Source organism: Brugia malayi (assembly GCF_000002995.4).
Source record: "Brugia malayi strain FR3 genome assembly, contig: Bm_v4_Chr1_scaffold_001, whole genome shotgun sequence".
NCBI classification, from domain to species: Eukaryota; Metazoa; Nematoda; class Chromadorea; order Rhabditida; family Onchocercidae; genus Brugia; species Brugia malayi.
The window spans coordinates 8,684,318-8,704,745 of NW_025062475.1; the positions used below are offsets into that span (position 1 = coordinate 8,684,318).

The following is a 20,428-nucleotide window of genomic DNA, read 5'->3' on the forward strand; positions in this document are numbered from 1 at the left end:
CGCCAACCCTGACAATAACAGAAAAGAATCGATAATACAAACCAGTAACAAAAATTTCAAAAGGCGTTTCAGTTCGTCCACCTTCATTTTCCGCAACACATTTTGCTTTTACGGTCTCCTTCACATCTTGCAATCTTAGCATCGGTCCATCACTGAGAGGCTGAAGAAATGCTTTCAGAAAATAAATCAGAAAAATTGGCGGCAATTTTTCATAGAATGACATTTTCTTGAGTTGAGATTTTCTAAAAAATATCACTAACTTATTATTTAAATAGACACTGAAGGGTTTGCAAAGTAATGTAGTGTATCTTATCATAAACAATTTCATTTTAAAACCAATTTCAATATGTCTCGAAATTCAGGACTTTAAATAGAGACAGCAATCCCATATGAGCTAAAGTCGATTTTAATTTTTTTTAAGGGTCTAAAGGGAACAATAAATTTATATTCGCTCCTACCATAATAATATGTAACTGCTGAACTATTAGGCCTTTTCTTTTCAAATTTTAGTGAAGTCCTGTTCCTTCACTATATGCATGTTTTTGATTGTATTTAAAAATAAGAAGGAATTGGAAAGAAAGCAAGGGAAGAAGACAGAAAATGTATGATTTGCCTGCTCATCCTTATTAACCCAGAAAATTCTTGGAATAGGAAATCCGGTTGATGAACAGCCAACAGTATAATCGCTACCAGCTGGTACACGTATCACGTCATCTGGTGCATCAACATTGATTTGTGGTTTCTCCGGTGGTACAACTAGAATGTGTTTCGCATAATTAATTTGACAAAAATGCTACCGATACTAAGCTATGACATAGATTGGAATGACTGAGTAGTGCAATCAAAATTGCTCTACTCCAAACCCGGAAAATACATGATAAGAGGAACTCAGAAAGAAACGGAGTTCGAAAAATCAGAAGGTTTATAGCTGAAGAATTTTACAGCTTCTTATTTATCTTCTTTTAGACTTAACCATCTTTGTTCGAGATTTTCTAATTTGCACTTCCTTTGACCTGATTTAATTACTTTTAATAAGTTAAACACAAACTTCCATCTCCGGTCTGAAAAACAATCGGTTCCGACGGCGGGCTATCGATTTCACCGCGAGCTATTAACTGAAATAAATTAAATTAATCAAATCTTATTAAAATCTTTCATAAAACCTACTTCTCTTATTTGACATATTTTTGCGATCTTCAAATTAGACAGAATAGAAGCACACTAACTTTTATTGAATACTTGGTGTCAGGCTTGAAATGCTCGCCGCCGATAGGGATGCTAACTGAAAAATCATCATCTGGTTCCGTCCAAAACATTTCTTTCCATTCTGCATCTTCACTCAATGGATCATCATCCGTGTAATGAATAAGAAATTCCTAAATATATTCACACTGTCATTTTGAATATTAAGTCCATTTCTGTGAATCGAAAGTAACTGTACAATCATATAGGAGAAGAATGTACTTAATCAAAACAAACTGAAGAAATTAAACGTAAAAATAAATTGTAATTAACATAGCAAGAAAACTAAAAATAGTTTTAAATGATGACGTATTCAATTATCATATTGCTGATCATGTTAATAAGATTTTATTAAAGTTTTTTTTTTTCATAAAAGAAAAAAAGTTCTCATTTTATTCCTTTATTACTATATGAACCTTGATGGGTTTTCCTGGATCTTCGGGATCTCTTGGTGCATCAAACTGGATAGCGACCGTATTATTTTCATGGACCTTTATATCAGATAGTTGAACAATAGCAGGCGCTAAATTTAAATTTTCAATTAATAAAAAGATAAATTAAAATAAAGTTCTTAAATAATTATTCAATTATCCATAATTTTGAAAAACTTGAGAGTTTAATCAAATATATTCCCGGTATAACCTAATGGTAGCGTTGTTATTTTGATCGGATCAGATAAAACACCCGGTCCACGATCACTCATCGCTTGCAATCGAATCGCATAACTAGTTTTTGGTTTTAATCCAACAAGACGATGCTTTTGGGGTTCCTCAGCCGACACATGTACAGTTTCCCAGGCACGTGGAAGAGCTTCTCCTGTAAAGCCAGAACTAATGAGTGCCTTGCATAAAATTCAAATTTGAAATGTTTCAAAAATTTTTAAAAATATCCTGGTTGAATCGTGTGGTAAAAATAAACAAAACACGATCGCGTTACATGAAAGAGTTAAGTCCCATGGTTATCATATGAAGATGACATTATCTAAAATGAAGGTTGGGATTGTGTAATTCTGCAAAGCTAACATAATTCATTACTAACCATCAAAAACTTCTCCGTAATGAATAATGTAATCCGTAATTCTCCCGTTCGGACTGTCAGGCGTTGTCCATTCTATGCTTGCTTGTTGATTTTCTAGAGGAAAAGCGACAATCTCATTTGGTGGAGTTCCAGGTCCTCAAATGAATAAGAATTGAGTGAATGAAAAAAACACGGGACAATATCAATGACCCTATACATGAAAGTCTGGAGAAATAGAAAAAAATTAGCTGTTCAAATTAGATTTATACTTAATTTTTATTTGCGACATTTTTTGTATGTTGACATATTTAATCAAATTAAAATATAAGAACTAACCGGCTACAAGTATTTGCAACACTTCCTGAGCTTGTCCAGCATTATTTTCAGCCTTACAAGTTACAGTTTCATCTTTTCGGAGATTGGTTAACTGAAGAATTGGTCCTCGTATGACATCACTAGCATTTGTACCAATAATCCACATGATGATAGGTGGCGGTATTCCTGTTGCAGTGCATCGCACAGATATCGAACCATACGGTGCTACGGTAAGAGGATTATCAATCGGTTCCAGATGTATTACCGGAGGTGTTTCTAAAGCAGGTAACTTTCTTTGAGATCAAAAAAGAGATGAAATTTTCTTCTACAAGAAATGGAATTTGATGTATTCAAATTTCCTATTTGAATAAAAACATAACCAATAAAAATATTGGAACTGGAAAAGTATAAACTCTCTCATACTCTAGTAATCTGACCTCCACTTTCGGTTCTGATTGTTATAGGTTCACTTGCCGGACCCTCTGACAGATCATTAGTTGCAGATACTCGAATTCGGTACAATTTATTGGGCAAAATATCGTAGATATCTTTGTTCAAGCGTAAGGTTCCAAAATTTTCGCTACTTTGAACAACAATTTTATCCCACTGTTTGTATGCATCATCAGATGTTTGATACTGATCCAACGGAGTGAAGTAGACCGTATAAGCCTAGAAATTGTTTAATTAGTATTTTTTTGTTTATATTAGTACGTTCTATTCAAGATGAGATCTTATTAGTTATTCTGAAATATTAATAAATGTTATACTCAAACAGTTCAATCAAACTTGCCTGAATGGGACCGTTAGGAACACTTGGTCCTGTCCAAGATATATCCATAGTATTATCCCGTTCCACTGTTGCTAGTACATTCTTAGGTTCATCAATTGGTGCTGAAAAACACGAATTAAACGAGAAATAATACAGGATCTCCTTTTAATTGTCCAAATTGGTAAGTTTAATTAAGGATTAAGTTTCGAAAGTCCCCTGCCATCTTCCTGTAGTGGTGGGAATGATTCTGAATTGGGAAGGATAAAAGAAAAAAATTTACACAATCCGGTCGAAAACAACCTACCTCCACTGACTGTTTCGAAGAGAATGATATCAGATTGTAAACCTTCGCCTTTTTCACCGACTGCTACAACTTTTATATAATACGGTGTTTCTGGCTGCAATTTACCACGTTCCAAGACCAGACGTGGTTCTTCACTCGGTTCAACATCATAAATGTTCCAGTGATTGATCGGTTCACTCGGATCAGATGTCAAATACACTTTATATTTCTAAGGAAAAGTCGAACTGATTCGAATTATTCCAAAAATTAATGAAGATTTATTTGGTTTTTAAGAGGATTCGCAACATTGCTAACAAAAAATTCTTTTTAAATATCATAAAAAAAAAAGATTCCGTTGAAACCAGCTTCTTCTATAAAGTTCACAGATTGTGGTCTTTTTTAAAAATGGTTACGGGTGCTTAAAGTTTGTTTAATTAACAGCTATAGCGACTTGCAATTTTGAAGAAATTTCATCTGTAATTGAAATCAAATCCCATTGGCTGCTAACAGGCATTTTAATTTTGCAAATATTTAAAAGCAATTTTAGACTGGCCAAGAATTGCTTTGTAATATTAAACTACACCAACTACAATAGGTCCATTAGGATATTTCGGTTCTTGCCACGACATTGTAACACGATTATCCAGATCAATGATTGCTTGAATATTTTCTGGCGGGCTGCCTGGTTCTGAAATATTTTCATACACAGTTTAATTTCTAAACTTTATGTCCTCATTTTATCCACTAGCAGTTGTATACTAACAACTCTCAATAGCCTTAATTCTAATATGAAGAACTAAAATTTCATTTAAATTTTTTAGAATATTTATGCATATGGAAAAACACACTGAGGACATTGAAAATGTGCTGGTCGCTCTCGGAACCATCAATATTTCGAGCATTGCACATTAGCGCACGCTTAGTAGCCGTGTTAGTGTTCACATCCAATGAATGGTACCGGTGGGCTTCTTGTGGATCAGAATAAGCTGGGATTGATATTGGTTCCTATAAAAGCTTTCACAAATCCTAGTTTTTGTTTATTTTATTTTGAATTATAAATGAAGAACCATATATATATATTTACTAGAATACGATGCGCACTTTTTTAGGTGTTGCATGTTTTTTCATACTATGTCAAGACTGTGAAAAAAAAAAAAAAAAACAGTGAGTGTGCTTGCGCATTATAATTGAATAAGCAAGCACACCTGCCCGCTTTCAGTTTCATTGAATGGAAGCCAAGTGTATGAAATTTGAGGTGCTGGTCTTCCTTTTGCATCACACTTAAATATAATTGTCTTTAGCGGCTCAACAACTGTCTCCGTACTACCGTCCTCTACTTGAGGATCCAATATAACCAGTTTTACAGAAAGCGGAACTGCTGAAAAATGAATACAGGTATTAAAAATTTTTTGTAGGTCAGCTAGTACATTGTAAAAATATTAAGTATCGCATTTATCTTAACTGTACTTATAATAAACAACTTACTTGCTATTTTCTTGCATCATATTGATTGCTTGCAGCTTGAAAAAAAAAGATTAAAATTAATAGTTACCTAAAATCTTCCACAAATTTACTGTTTAGGTGTGCCGCACATGAAATTTTACTCATGCTAAAAACTAACGTTTCTTGCCAGTAGTGACATCATACGCTTCTGATATGATACCAGGACCGTCCTTAGTAACAGCTTGTACCCGCACATTGTATGGGGTATCCTCATCAGCTGATACAGTTACCTCCAGCTGATCACCACCTACAGCTGTTTTTTCCCAATCTCCCAACAGGTCATCCGGATTCTTCGTGTAGTAAATAATATAACGCTAAAATGTATAACTAATTGAGCTATTTCCACTGTTTAAAATAGAGCAGCAACATTTTAATATTCTGTCGATCGATCTCCCAATCTTTTGTACAAGTTTTGCAGATTTTTCCAGAGAATTATTTAACCAAGCGCAGGATTTGTTTCACATTATAAATTTTTCGGAATTTCTGGATATTGGAAGAAGGAAGTTACATGCTTACTATAATTTTTCCATTTGGATATTTTGGTGGATTCCAAGAGACTTTAAAATCATTTGTAAATGGAATTGTTGAGATATCGCGAGGTGGACTTCCAGGTCCAACAATTTTCACTTCAGTATGTTTTTCATCCGAACCTATCAAAAGACGATATATTAATGATATTATGCCAAATTGTCATACAAAATTATTGACATAAATTATGTTATAACATCAGTTTTCAGGAATTCTCAAAAACAATAAATCGTCTGTAAAACAGATTATTGATTGGTTTAAAGGAATTTTCATAACACTTGTTACACTGAAAAAACAACAAACCATGAGGATTGACAGCTTGACATGTGGCTACTCCAGCCCGATTTGTCTTCTCAGCAATTAGCTTGCTGTTAGATCGATTTTGCGCGTCTGGTGGTGTCACATCATAAATACGAAATTCATTCTGCAAAATTCACTGTGTGAGTTGAAGCGGAAAGATATCGGTACTGGCCCACATTATCTTCATGAATCAAGTCTTTGTGATAATTGTGTTAAAACGGATGAAATCAAAAACTAACCTTCCCATCTTCGACCAAACCACCACTCCATAGCCAAAGTATCTTTGGTCTCGGCACACCAATCGCTTCACACTCAAAAATGAGTTCCTCATTGCTTGGATCTTTCACTACCTTTTCAGCAGGCGTGATTGTTACAATTGGCGGACGAGCTACAATTCATGAACTAAATCTTCTTTCCAGTCAATATCTTCGTTTTTTATTTTTTAGTTCTATTAGTTGGAAATGATAAAAATTTATAACAATAAAGTGGAATAAAGGTTCACAAACCTGCAAGCCAAGTTGTTAGAGTAAACTGATTGCTGAAAAGGCCGGGACCCAATTCATTGTGTGCTCGTATTTTGAACGTGTAGTCTCTTTTTTCTTTCAAATTCGATATCCGCAAAGAACGTGCATCTGGATTTCCAGTTTTTACAACTTCCCAATATTCATCTGACAATTTCGGATTGTCTGTGTATAACACCTGCAATCCCTACTTATTGTTGAGCTGAAAAGATTTGCTCCATATTTTCAAATAAATTAGCCAAGCACAAATAGGCTTATATTTTCCATTTGATTCGAATATCATTCGTAGACATGTAATTTTGAAGATAATTTTTATACATCGTTATAAAAATACTGACATCATAATCTTTCAATTGTCCATTTGTAATACGCGGTGGTTCCCACTGCAAATCAACATTATTGCCATGAATTTGATATCGTATCCGTTCGGGAGATGTCGGTCCTATACGATAACTAATTAAGCAATAACATAAAACATACCACTACTATTCAGCACGCAAGTATTCACTTGAACTCCTTGTGCCAACTTAACTTTAAAAAAAAACATATTACCAGTTACAATGACTTGTATTCTTTTTGTTGTTCGACCAGCATCGTTTTCAGCAACACATGAGAAATTTGTACTTTCATATAGACCGCCGTGCTCCATTGTTATAAATTTTTTCCTCTGCGATTTATTGATTGGTCGAGCTCTATAAATTAAGCTAATATCGATTTCTCGTTAAATTTTAAAAAATGTGAAGAATAAAAGATTCTTATTTAAGATTGTTCTGAAGTTTTAAAAGCAGTAGATTTTTTTATCCCAAACCTTTTTTTTTTTTTCAAACTAAAATAATTAAATTTTTTTTTTTGTATTTTCTCAAACTAAAATAATTAAATAATCAGAAAGTTTTATTTGCTCCATTTTTTAATTTATCTATAATTTCTCATCTATATAAACTTTTTTAAATCTACTTTCTATCTATATACATTTTTTAATCTATCTATAATTCGGTTAATACCACTTCAACACAATTGATGTACCTCGTATACCAAGCAATTTTAGGTGATGGATCTCCGCGTGTTACATTACAACTGATGCTGAACCTCTTTAATGGTCCGACGTATATCGTATCACCTTCTTGAATGAACAGCTGTGGGCGTACTGCTAAAAATCTAAAGTGTTACATCTAATTTTAAATCTTCTGCTATTCATTATTTGAACAAATCTACCTGAAAATAATAATCATTTGTCTCAATTGAATCTAATGAATGTTAAGAGTTATCATCAAAGATCAACAGATCATTCATGTAGTATTTGCATGAATGATTTATGACGCTAAGGATCTCTACAATTTCAATCGTCAAATCGGTTCACTTAATTCATCTACTATTTATTAAGTCATTAATTGCCATAACTGTAAAAAATATTTGGTTTATCTAAATAAAAAAAGTAATAATAATAAGAATCCAAGATGAATCGAGTAATAGGAGCTTAAATTGATAGACAAAGTTTGAAACTTTCAATTTGCTCACATTTTAAGTTGTTTTAAGTGTCTAACATGTTTTTTCAATTTACCTGGTCTACGTGTGTTAAGCGAAACTGGATTTGAGAGACGTCCTGGGCCTAGTTTATCGTTTGCCCGTAAGCGGATAAAGTATTGCGTATTTGGCCGAAGATCCTTGATCGTTACCTCACGATCTGGTTCTATGTATATATAAAAGAAAGAAACAAATACTAAACCTTTTAAATCACTAAATTCTTCAAAAACTAGTGCTCCCACTACACTTGATAAACAACTGATATCGTCTAACATTTTTAGTAATATTTATTTCATATCTTATAGTTTTATACAAATAACTTCAATACAACTGTAAACAATTTACCTTCAACATTTACTTTCTTCCAGTTTTTGATTGGCTGATTACCATTATTTGTATAATAAACTGTATATGAAGTTACTGGTCTATTCACAATTACTGGTGGATCCCAACGAACATAAACTGATGAACGACCAGCATCAATACCGCGAATTATTGGTGCTGACCCGGGACCTGCATTAACAAATTATTAAATAAATTGAACTAGTAGAAAAACATACCATACATATTTCCAAAGCTGTGATGAAGGATGAAGCTTAAAAAATAAAGTGTAAGAAGAGCAAGGAAGAAATTGTACTGTCAAAACTTTTACTTTAGGTGAAAAATCTCCAGAACTCGCTACTATCAGCGGTGTTCAAATGGGGAGAGTTATTTGTCAGAATGAAATAATAATTTCAGAGCATGATATAATGATTATATTTAATATTTCTGATAAATTTACAACTCAAGAAACTATCAGCAATGTGAACTTCTCTTACAATGCAGCATTTTATGTCGTCGAGATCAGGATAAGACTGTACTAAGTTGAATGAAATGATAAAGGAAACCTACCAGTGACAACAATTTCGATTGTGCGCTCCGTCTTTCCAAGTGAATTATTGGCATGACAAGTGAATTGGGTGTTTTTGTAGAGCTCTTTGATGATCAGAATTTGCTCACTTCGAACAGTTCCTGGTTTAACAGGTGCAATATCAACTGCTTCATCACCTCTATAAAAATGAAAAACAATGTGACGTTGCGACACAGAGATACTTAACACTTAGTTATTTTATATTCTAAGAAAGTTCAAATAAGCCGAGACGTTTTTTGTTAGATGAACTGAGATTTTTTATCAAAAAAAAGGTAAAACTGAACTTTAAAAATTAATAGCAAAAGCTTATTTCAGAATTGACATTTTTATATTCTGTGAGTGAGTGAAAACTATGGCTGACCGTTGCCAAAAAATTTGCGGAAATGGATGTGAAACTGCTGAGCATGTAATGTTTAAATTTCCGCCCGGAGTTATTTCATACGGCGCTGCTGGTTCAATATAAATTTTTGGCCGACCGCGAAGCACTGAATTGCAATTTCCGTAGAAAAAATCAAATTCGATTCGTATAATTTGTATTTTCAATTATTTACTTATATGCTCACAACATATATTTTTTTCTGCTTAATTTAATAGTAAACTGACACGATAATTATGGTCTTTGTCACAAAATTCAGTTTGTTTCCAATATGCAAGTATTGTATGCTAAACTATTGTTTTAAGTGTCCAATTTTTTGAAAGGAATTAGATTCTTACGCAAGCATTTTTCTCCTTTTGGACAGGTGCATGAATACTGATTTTCATTAATAGCGGTACATGAACAACTGTTAAGAATGCGGCATAAATTCTTCGGGATCGGTTCTGAAAGAATCTTAATACTAAAAGTGTTGCACTGAATTTATTAGATTTTGATAGTATTTCTTCCGGATGTAATTCGTTGCTTTTCGGATTTGTTATAAGCAACGATTGCGGGATGCTTTTTCTATAATGCATTAATAAAAGCATTTTTAAAAAAAAAATTAGGGATTTTTCCCAGTGATAATGAGAAGTCTTACTGATGCAAGTTTTCTGATCGCTACCAAGAACCAGTCCATGTGGACAGCGACATTCTATTCGGTCTTCAATTGATAGACAAGAATGACTACATCCACCGTTATCTATTTCACACATACCTTCAAAACAAAAAAATTAAATGTCCTTGACACTACAACTAAATGCGAAGGGAGAGAAAAATTTATAAGTGAAATTTGAAGAACTGATGAACAATGAGATTTCAGGATTGGTGGCTTCGAAGATAGTTGGAAAGGAACAAAATGATTTACCACATTAATTATTTTGCTTACTTCATATTTTGTAAATCCACTATAAATTATATAAAAAGAACTTTTGTTGTGACACGGCGAATATTCTGACATACTTCATCACTCAAATAAATTAACCCTTCAATATTGAATTTTCAATTAATCTTCAAAGTCCAAAACTACCTTTTCCGCGACATTTTGGTGGTGTTATAACCCAGTGACGGTTGATACAAAACATAGAGTTCACCTCATCCACAAATTCGTATCCGTCATCGCATTCATATAATGCAAATAAGAATGAATTCTTACTAAATGTTGTATTTCGTGGAACAGATAAACCTTTTTGTCGGTAATACTGTCGTACAAGACGCCGGAGATTATCTGGCGGTACGAATGCCATAGCACGAATACTACAATGTAAGTGAGAAAATTATATTAGTTGACAGCAGCGGAAGCTAAGCAGTCAGTCTCAAGTAATCGTCTCAAGCAAAGTAATTTTTCAGTAGGTTGACCTACCGAAGTAGTGAAAGTGTGTCTTGGTTGTTTGATATTTAGTATAAATAAAAATTCAACTAACGCAGCATGTTTGACAGCGGGTGCCGAGACCATACCATTTCCTATATCTGTGCAGGTCGTGTCCAAGTCCTCATATCTTGGCCAACAAATCTCACGACTACTTTCACTTGAAAAATGACATTGACCAGCTTCGGGAGGAGGAAATGGCGGTGCTGTCACTGTAAAATTTATGAAGTCACGTATTCCTGGATTTAATAGTTAATAGCTGCAGAAATAGCTTGATTCATAACGATAAGCATGCACCGCTTGCAAATTCAGCATCTTTTTCTGATTTGTTATTAGAACATTAAAAAAATTTCCCAACTACTATGAAAATCCAGGAAAGTGAAAATGTGCAATCAATGCAAAGTATAATGCATGTAATTTAAATGCATTGGATATGTCAGAATTTATCACATGATATTCTTGTTGTGATGTTCTTGAAACTGGATGAATTGAAATCCATTCAAATTCTCTAAATTGTTGCAAGCGGTAATGCCTTATTGAAATGCCTTAAACAGATCTATGCAAGACATGCTCTACATTTTTTAATTTCATGCTGTTACAAACTTGATAAGCATGCATGCATGCAGTTTTCACAAGTGAAAAATAGAATAGTAAATAAAAATGATGAACTTCTATTCCACCTCAAACATGCACAAATATTGAAGAAGTGACACGAATGTCTTTTTCCACTGATGCGAAACAGTACAGCAGCCAGAAGAAGCCGAACCTATCTGATCTACAAAAGAATGCAAACGATAACATAGGCCACAACCACTAAATAGCAGAAATCTTAAATTTTTCAGTGCGGATAAATGCAGAGAAGTTTTATAAATTAAACTGAAAGTTATGTTTGCTCTTTTGTTCAGCATCTGAGAGTTATAAGACATATTTTGTGGATGTTAAATCGAAAAAGATTAAAATGCATTTAATTTAGAATTCACTTTTCTGGTTGTTTGCTACGCTCAAAAAAAAAAAACTCTGAATGAAAAAGTTGACATAAAAATGAAATTTTGCCATAAACACTTTTAAAACTTACAAATAAAAGTTACAGCGCTTATAAATACAAAAAGTGATATTTCTCATTAAATTTTTCCTCAGTTACAGTTTCGATTTTCTTAAATTTCTCAAATTAGATTTCATAAAATTTTCTTAAATATTTTCCCAAATTATCATAAAAAGTATCATAAAAATTAAGTGCATAAAAATCCCGAGCCCACGGACAAAATCATGCAAGGAATGAGAAAAAAACGAACTAATTGCAACAAAGGTGAGCTGAAAGTCAAAGTTCACAACAACAGCATTATGACACAAATTTTCGAATTATACACAAAAAGAAAAAAATTGAGGAAAACAAACTTAAAAATAAAATTATAATTTTATTGTTTAAGGTAATCGGAGCACACACCACAATCATACAACACAACGCAACGCCAATTTTCCAATCCTCCGTAGGAATTTTGAAGAATACAAAAAAAATTAGCAAAAACTAAACTATTGAATAATATAATGATATAATAACAAGTTTTATACAATACGAAAACTGAAAATTCTCAAATGGATTTTACACATTTTTATCCATGGGTCAGATAAAGCTTATTATGTTTAATTCTACAATTTGAGAGACCACTTGAGCATCAAGAATTAAAATACCTGAGGTATGAAAGGAAAGTGAAGTGATAATGTCGCTGAATATGTGTCACTTTCAATTATTTGATATTTAGTATTTTTTTATTATTATTTAGTAGGCTTGGCAACAAATTAGTGTGGTTTTATGTTGGAGTTTTACTTTTAATTTTTGTTTTATAAAAAGTCGAAAAAGAGCTTTCGAGGTTGCACGTGATAACATTTACCTATTTAATAATCTTTCAGATTATTAAAAGATTAAACTTAATTCATTATACCTTAGAAAAAAGAGTGCAGATTTTTTGCTAGAATTTGAGACATTTCTTCCTCATAGTACCACACTACAACATATTAGAAAGTAGGCTTAATAAGCATTCTGAATAATAGAACTTGTATAAACTGAATAATCTAATTGGATACTCAAAGTAATAAGTGGAGGAAGATGAGCAAGTAATGATGGATGTTATGTTTAACAAAATTTCCATTATTATGTTTTTTGTCTCATTTCTCTTTCCCTCTCTTTCTCTCAACTTATTAATTTTTGGATTAGAAAAAAGGCGTTGACTTCAATTAGTATGACAGGTGGCACGAACCTTCGATGTCGCCGCAGTAATGGCTAGCTTTGTCAGCACTGACCACACATCGGCCAGTGTCGTTCGTTGACAGAACGACACTCGATTGCTGATAATCTGAAGGTGTTCTCATTCCATATCATTTTGATTCACCCTCTTTTTTGTAATCACTGATTTTGAATTCAAAATTCAAAAAAATGTGTTATGATGATTATTAATCGACTCATTTTACAGCTTAATCTATTCTCCAATATCTGACAATTTGATCACGAACATGAATTAATTTTAAAGTTGGAAGTTCGAGAGTTAATCATGGCTGTAATAAATCCACCAGTGCTGCAAATATTTTTAGGTAACAATCAACAAAATAAAAAGAAGCTGACATGAGCAGTTTTAAGGTGTATCTGCCTAAGAACAGATTAAAAATTATTGTGATCTGGTACGCAATACTTTTTACTTTGATCAAAGCAAATTCCATTCAATTTTTCTCAAAGAAACATTCATATTTTGTAAAATTAAAGTCATGATCAAGCTTATACACCATGCCTCGTTAATTGACCTTTAATAGGTATGTATAGTTGCAAGAGAAAAATTTTTTATGATCATTTTTATGTTTTTATGATCATAAAAATGTTCTATACGGTAATAAGCTGACTTTGGAAGATTTCAAAAATTTTATTTTATCCAGATTTGCATTATGATTCATAGAAAACACGTCAATAGTGTGAAATTTTGACTTCGTTTTAAGATTAGGATGACTTTTCGGAAACAACCGTGTTTTAGATATCTTTTTCAGTAAATCTCTTTCATCCAATTAAATTCCAAATTTCATTTGAGTCAAATTTTACTCGTTTCATTAAAAACCAAAAAGCATTCAAACTATTCTGTGATTACTTTAATTCAGAACACTATCACAACGATTAAATGAGAAAGAAGTAATGAGAATATTAGAATTTGCCAAGTACTTCATTTCCAACTTATGCAAGCTTAAAAATTTCTATGAGGCTGAGAATTTGTTTGATTTCATTAATTTTGATAAATTCTTGGCTACTTCAAGTCACTTTTAAGTTATAACAATTCAATTAATTGAATGGAAATTCAAAGTCTCGATTTTTAATATTGCTGAAATACAAGCCATCGTATAACAATTTAAGCTCGAAACATTCAAAAAAGAGATATTACTAGTGAATCGAACTTTATCCAAAAGGCTTTTTCTAGTTATGCAATTCTTGTTGCTGTTGTGTTGGGTATGTGCAAGAAGCATGTGAGAGACGGAAAGATGCAAACTGGATGCAGTGATAAGCACAGGAAAGAAAAAGGTGGATAATGTTGAGGCGTGAACCAACCAGAGAATTACAGGTGATGGGTAACAGAAAAGCTGTATTATGATTGTATCAGGCAAAAGATATTGATTTGAAAGCGAATGTGGAGTAGGGAATGTGCTGTGAGATCGGAATGATGAGAAATTGTACTGGGCAATCAGTCCGGAATGAAACTGCCCAATATGAAGGCTTTCAAAAAGAAAGGATTTAGTTCTCAAAATGAAACTGAAGAATTTAATAGTTGTGAGGTATTCAGATCCACAAGAATGTTTTTAAAGCCTTATTTGCTTTATCAGAAGTGGAAAATAAAGGAAATTGTGAAGTACTCTTTTATCAAAATGTCAGCGCATAATGCTGATCGCCTGAAAATTTCTAAATCAAAACAAAATTTGTTCATTTCATTCACTGTCTCGCTTATTTACCTGGTCCTCTCCGAGAATCTCCTTTCCTCAGCAGGCCGCATTCTTTGATGATGTTGCCAGGATAACCTGTACATTCAAAAAAGTTAAGAATGCTTTTGTTGCCAAATTATTTTTAGGCCTCAAACCTCGAATGTAATTACAATGAAGGAGGTTCAAATTTAATAAATGGTAGCATTTGCAGCAATTGCAACGCTAGTAAACCGATTTGCATAAGATCGGAAAATATTGAAATTAGTACTATTTTGCAAAAAAAAAAGGCAATTCATTTTTTTTTTTAATTAAATGAAAATGGCCTGGTATGTGCCAAATCATATTTGTAGAGTTTGCTTGTGTAAAATTCGGGGAGAATAAAAATGAGAATAAAAAAGACTAACGGTCAATCTATTATTCGCTGTAAAAGCTTTCAGCATGTTTTTAGCAAATAGCAGTAATGAAAAAGGCATAAAGCAAGTACTGCTGCAGCATTATTTTAAGCTGAGCTTTTTCCAGTCACTTTTCCACGTACTTAAGTATAATTTCACGTTTCAACATGCTCGAACTGGCTATCAACATACTTTAAGTTATCTTCAAATCTTACGGTTATGCAAGAGCTATATTTAAACTGTCCTAAATGTTCTAAATGCAGTGCTATATTGTCTTTCTCTCACTGAATCATAAACATGAATATCATCAGTTCAAAGTTTTTCTATTTACTTGATCAAAGCAGGAAGTTTCTTTAAAAAGTGTTGCCAAAGTCTTTTGTTTGCAAAATTACATAGCAAAGGATTGCATTAAGAGTAAATAGAATTCAACGCGCCATAGAAAGTGTTGCAGGCCGTTGTGTAAGATTACCGGAAACGTACTGCATAAACAACGAATTATCGAGTCCTTCCGGACAGCTATATAAAACATTCCGTTACTGATAATAGAACTTAATAGATAAAGGATTAGTAACTATAAATACTGTCCTTTCAGCAAAAATAAGGCATTAATTTCAAAAACATTTACTTTTGTAAGAGTTTCGTTTGTAATGTAACTGAGGAATAAAGGCATTATTTGGGGATACGTCGTCAACTGTATGCTCTCAGGCCAACTGTAAGTACAATTCAGCTGTTAAGCCATTCTCTTCAAGTTAATGAGGAAATGATTCAATGTGAGAATGAAAAATCAAATTTTAGATTGTAACTAAGCTCATGCGCTGATATATCCGAGATGGATGAGTAGAGAATTTCTGCACTTTTCAAAATAAATCAGAATAATATGACAACAATACACTTTTTGCAATTTGTCAAAAAATTTTTGACTATTTAATATTTCATTAATTATGAGACGACAGTTCCATAGGTTGTTGAAATTAATATTATGAGGTTTTTTTTTCTTTTTCTTTTTTTTTTTTTTTTTGAAGACTTTCTCAAATTTGAAGTCGAAGTTTTGAAAAAAAAATGAAACAAATGTGATGGGCTAATTTGCAAAATGTTGAAACTTTCTTCAGTCTCGAGATCTAGAAATAGAGCATTCAAAAATAAGAAAAGTCAATGGAAATGACAGAAAATGAAAGAGAAAAACATAATTAAGTCATTAAGAGAGATGGAATCAACTACCGAATTATTGAGTTATTTGTTTTTACATAAATTCAACAACTAACTCTTCGTCGCTCGTTTGAGACGATTAATTTGGTGCATAATATCTTCCATGCGCAGATCGCCAGATAAGCTCTGAATATAATTATCCGAACTTCTTCCTTCACTTAACTCAAGAGGTGTCTGACTTAGTATTGACGGCGCAAACAACAGTACCAATATGGCCCGAAGTATAGGCCATACAATCAGGCCAAGCGCCATTGTTTTACTGAAATTAAAAACAATTTGTGATCAAATGAATAAAGGCAAAAGCACTTTTCTAAGTTAAGAAGTGTTAAAAGATATATGCTTTTGCCAGCTTGTATTCAAGCTCTCTTTCTGATTTTTATAGAAAAACAAAACTAAAAGTAGTTAAAGAGATTAATGGCGATGAATGGTTATTACCGTTATGGACTAAGCATATTCAATTTCATCCTTGAAAAATTTTGTGAAAAAAGTGAACGGTGTTAATGAAAGCACAAAGAACAAAGCACAAAAGTAACTTATTACACTTAATATTTGTGTTAAAAAGAAACTATAAAACTGACCTTTTGAACAGTAACGTATTGTTCTTTTAATACTTCTGGACCATACAATACTTATTGATATTCAAATTATTCAAAATAGAAAAACGTTGAATGCTAACAGTTGTATGGCAATATCACAGATATTTTCCGCTTTCCCTGTCGCAGAACTATTTAGCTTTCTTTGAAATGGAATTATACTGTATGGCACTACTAAGCTTTTTATACTGGACTGCTCTATAATATTAATTGAATTAAAAGAGATTAAAATTACAGCAAAATAATTAATTCGATATCAAACGAAAAAAGTTATGTGAATTTAAAGTTTCGGTTGCATTTATATAGTAGGCTATTTAATTTAGTAAACCTTGAAAACGATCGTCTCATAAATGCATCAAATATTCGGAGCAATAAATTTTTTTCTAAGTAAGCAATTAATCAATTAATTGAGTACTTAAAGATCAGAGAATAAAATCACCATTTAATCCACTATTTTTAAATTTAAAAAAAAATTTACAAGGGATGAAATAACGATCATGCAATATAACACGGAGCAAGCAAATCTGTTAAAAAATTAATTATATTTTTATTAGCAAAAGAATAATAATAATTAAGACTACTTAAATCTAACTAAGGTACATATATATGTACTCTCTTTCCGAACTAGGAATCTAAGTCAAATATCCATTCACTAAATTGTAAAAGAAAAAAGAAGAGTGAGGTATGTCTTTCTGCGTTAATAATAAAATGAAACTTTATGTTAAAAGATTAATTAAAAGGTTAGCACAAAAATAAAGCATTGTAGAATGTTGTAGAGACTTGAAAGCAAGTTAAAGTTCTTTTTCTTTAAATTATGACTAATGATTGTCACTTTAGTCTGTGTTCATCTATGTTCTCTCTCTCTCTCTCTCTCTTTATCTCTCTCTGCATTTTTTGACCTTACTGATTGTTTTTGAAACATGAATCTCAAAATAAGATTATTTTTGAAATAACTTTTCGAAAAAATTCTTACTGCTGTATTCATCAAAATAATTAACGATTATCAAGAAGATATTTGTAAATCAGAAAGTAATTTCTAGGCCAGCGGTATCTTCCTGCTCTTCTCAAGAAGAACCTAAGGAACCGAAACATGAAAGAAACTCAGTCGAATTTCTGATTACAAATAACGACGTAATAGTAAATGAAAGAACAGACAAGAGCAATACTTACGATGATTCATATTTTTTATCAGATAATTGAGAAATCAACGTTGATATTAAGGAACACATTTTAATTTTCAGCAGATCGTTTTGACATTTCATATTCTATTATCATTTAAACTCTCTATTCAACTTGTTTCACAAAAAGTAAACAAATGAAAAAAATTAATTTCGCCATTATAAGAGTTCTATCTTAGACCAAAACGTAAAGTGTGACAAATGACTATATCACATATTCAACATGCAAAAAATATTTAATGATGCAAAGATAATCTGATAATCGATAGTGCGATCATTCAGAATCATTAATTTAGATGACATTATTTTGTGATCAAAATCCATCAAAATTCACTTTCTTCTTGTCAAAAAAAGTGAAAAAAAGAATGTTTTTTGATAAGTTTGATATAAAGCAGATGTGTATGAATTGATGAGTGGATGAAATTATAAACGCAGTTACACTTCTTTGTTTGTATTAAAAATAAGACATTTGGAGGTGCCGAAGGATCCATTTCTGATGCAATGTAATGTATAACTGATAGTAAACCTTACCAAAATATTCAAGCAGAAATATTAAATGAATCATCCATTTACTATATCAATTTCTAATAAATATGTCATTAAACAAGGAAATCGATTATTTCAGAAACGAAGTTATACTTCTCATCAATTTACTTACCTTTTTCGTCAAAAAGAATAATGCTGGTACTTCTGAAAATTAAAGTTGTCTTCGAAATGAAATTTCTATTTTATAAAAGACAGTATGTATTAGAAAACGATCGAAAGCATAAAATACTTCAGAGAGAAAAGTGAGAATTACGGTTACTGAATAACATTTGTGCAAAATAAAAAAAAATTGGGATATTTGACATTCTTTTAAGTGGCTAAATTTGAAAAGTAGAAATTAATACACAAACAAACAGGAGGTTTTCGAGAAATGAAGCAGAAAAGTGGGTTTCAAAAACCACATCAACATCTTTATGGATAAATGAAGAAAAATTGGTGAGTAATGAAAATTGTCAAAATCAAAGCGTTACCATATTGCTAGCGTCAGGACGTTATCACACCATCAATATCATGATATCACCATAATGTTGGTGATAAAACATGAATAATTAAGACTGAAAAACCTTGTAACAATGATAAAGGGACGAGCACGGAAGCATTTTACTGAGCAGTTGAAAATTAACGAACAAACAGTATTTCGACTGAATATTTAAGGATCAGGAAGCATTCCTTGTAATTAAATCATTAATAGGGAGAAAGAAAAAAAGGAGGTAAACTAGTAGCATTCGAAGGACATACAAATTATTTAAGTAACTTCTACATATCGGCCAAATTATAGCCAAGGTTTTAACTTTTTATTGAAATGGAACTTGTCTGCATTCTTTTCATGTTCAAATGTTCACATCATCTATCTGATGCTTTTTATAGCTACATACGTCAGTGACGGTTCATCTTGAAAATACTTAAGATATATTTTAACTTTACCTTCCACGTCATTTCAGTTGTGTTGTCTGTGACGATTACAAGATCACAAAAAGCTGAAAATCTATGTTCAAAACATAATACTAACTTCTACTGTTCTATCTTGGAGGGCGAAAAGTTTACACCGCTTGATTTATTGCTCGTAAAATTTTGCAGTAATTTTACAGGTGCTCGTTATTCTCTCGTCTTTTCATTTCTGCTGAAGATTCATCCCATCCTATTTCGTTTGCATTCTTATTTTAGCCCATTTCAGCTTACATTTCTGTCTTTCTCTCTTCTTTTTGACGCTACTTCGTTATCACTTTGCTAATATACTTATCACAACAAATAATGCTGTATACATCACACTACATATCACCACCAGGAACAATTGCCTGCAAATCATACAATCAGAACTGTTAATCAAGTGACTCATCGTCAACAAATTAGTTGACAAAACAATTTGTGCTTAGTTTTCATCTCATCTATTCCATAGAAATTACATCAAACTTTGATTACTATAATTTATATATAATTTTGGGGAGATACAGGATGTGTCATCACTTGTTTATCACTTCATGCAAAATGCAATATTTGTTGTCGCAGCGTAGTGTGATAAGGAAATTTACTAATTAATTTCAGCAAACTAAATTCATTTCAACAGCAGTAGTAGTAGTAGTAGTAGTAGCATTGTAATAGTAGTAGTAGAAATAAGCGAGGTGTACCAGGTATACCATTAATAACATTACACAGTTTTGTAAGCAATGTAAGGCTAACAAGATGCTGAAATGCTATATGTATTCACACTCCAAAATTTTACAGTAATACTTTTGTTTGAGTTGAATATTGTAAAGATTTTGTGAGGAAGAAATTCGAAATAAATAGTAAAAGATTCATTTGGCGATAAATCATTCGTATTTGAGAAATGATAGTAAAGAGCTTTGATTCAGATCGTACTTCGAATTCCTATGCTAA

General features: G+C 32.1%; 1 protein-coding gene across 2 annotated transcripts in view; it reads right to left on the bottom strand.

Annotated features, from left to right (window-relative positions):
- The window catches only part of Bma-dig-1 (Uncharacterized protein), a gene marked incomplete at both ends in the record, with an annotated part of 40,681 nt that extends 24,193 nt beyond the window's left edge, over positions 1–16,488 (bottom strand). Inside the window, 32 exons of one of the 2 annotated variants that reach the window (XM_043077167.1) lie at positions 43–160; positions 614–756; positions 1,049–1,115; positions 1,227–1,376; positions 1,659–1,765; positions 1,885–2,058; positions 2,281–2,415; positions 2,596–2,850; positions 3,012–3,243; positions 3,365–3,465; positions 3,648–3,855; positions 4,214–4,314; positions 4,475–4,631; positions 4,832–5,004; positions 5,248–5,443; positions 5,646–5,779; positions 5,961–6,081; positions 6,197–6,345; positions 6,464–6,656; positions 6,817–6,920; positions 7,031–7,170; positions 7,502–7,625; positions 8,037–8,165; positions 8,345–8,512; positions 8,891–9,048; positions 9,271–9,394; positions 9,624–9,728; positions 9,923–10,039; positions 10,352–10,578; positions 10,746–10,902; positions 12,946–13,041; positions 16,293–16,488. In XM_043077167.1, the coding sequence (XP_042933101.1) occupies positions 43–160; positions 614–756; positions 1,049–1,115; positions 1,227–1,376; positions 1,659–1,765; positions 1,885–2,058; positions 2,281–2,415; positions 2,596–2,850; positions 3,012–3,243; positions 3,365–3,465; positions 3,648–3,855; positions 4,214–4,314; positions 4,475–4,631; positions 4,832–5,004; positions 5,248–5,443; positions 5,646–5,779; positions 5,961–6,081; positions 6,197–6,345; positions 6,464–6,656; positions 6,817–6,920; positions 7,031–7,170; positions 7,502–7,625; positions 8,037–8,165; positions 8,345–8,512; positions 8,891–9,048; positions 9,271–9,394; positions 9,624–9,728; positions 9,923–10,039; positions 10,352–10,578; positions 10,746–10,902; positions 12,946–13,041; positions 16,293–16,488 (4,759 nt within the window). The remainder of the gene's footprint in view (positions 1–42; positions 161–613; positions 757–1,048; positions 1,116–1,226; positions 1,377–1,658; positions 1,766–1,884; positions 2,059–2,280; positions 2,416–2,595; positions 2,851–3,011; positions 3,244–3,364; positions 3,466–3,647; positions 3,856–4,213; positions 4,315–4,474; positions 4,632–4,831; positions 5,005–5,247; positions 5,444–5,645; positions 5,780–5,960; positions 6,082–6,196; positions 6,346–6,463; positions 6,657–6,816; positions 6,921–7,030; positions 7,171–7,501; positions 7,626–8,036; positions 8,166–8,344; positions 8,513–8,890; positions 9,049–9,270; positions 9,395–9,623; positions 9,729–9,922; positions 10,040–10,351; positions 10,579–10,745; positions 10,903–12,945; positions 13,042–16,292) is intronic. The other variant, XM_043077166.1, reaches the window with a different exon arrangement.
- Positions 16,489–20,428: the final 3,940 nt, after the last annotated feature.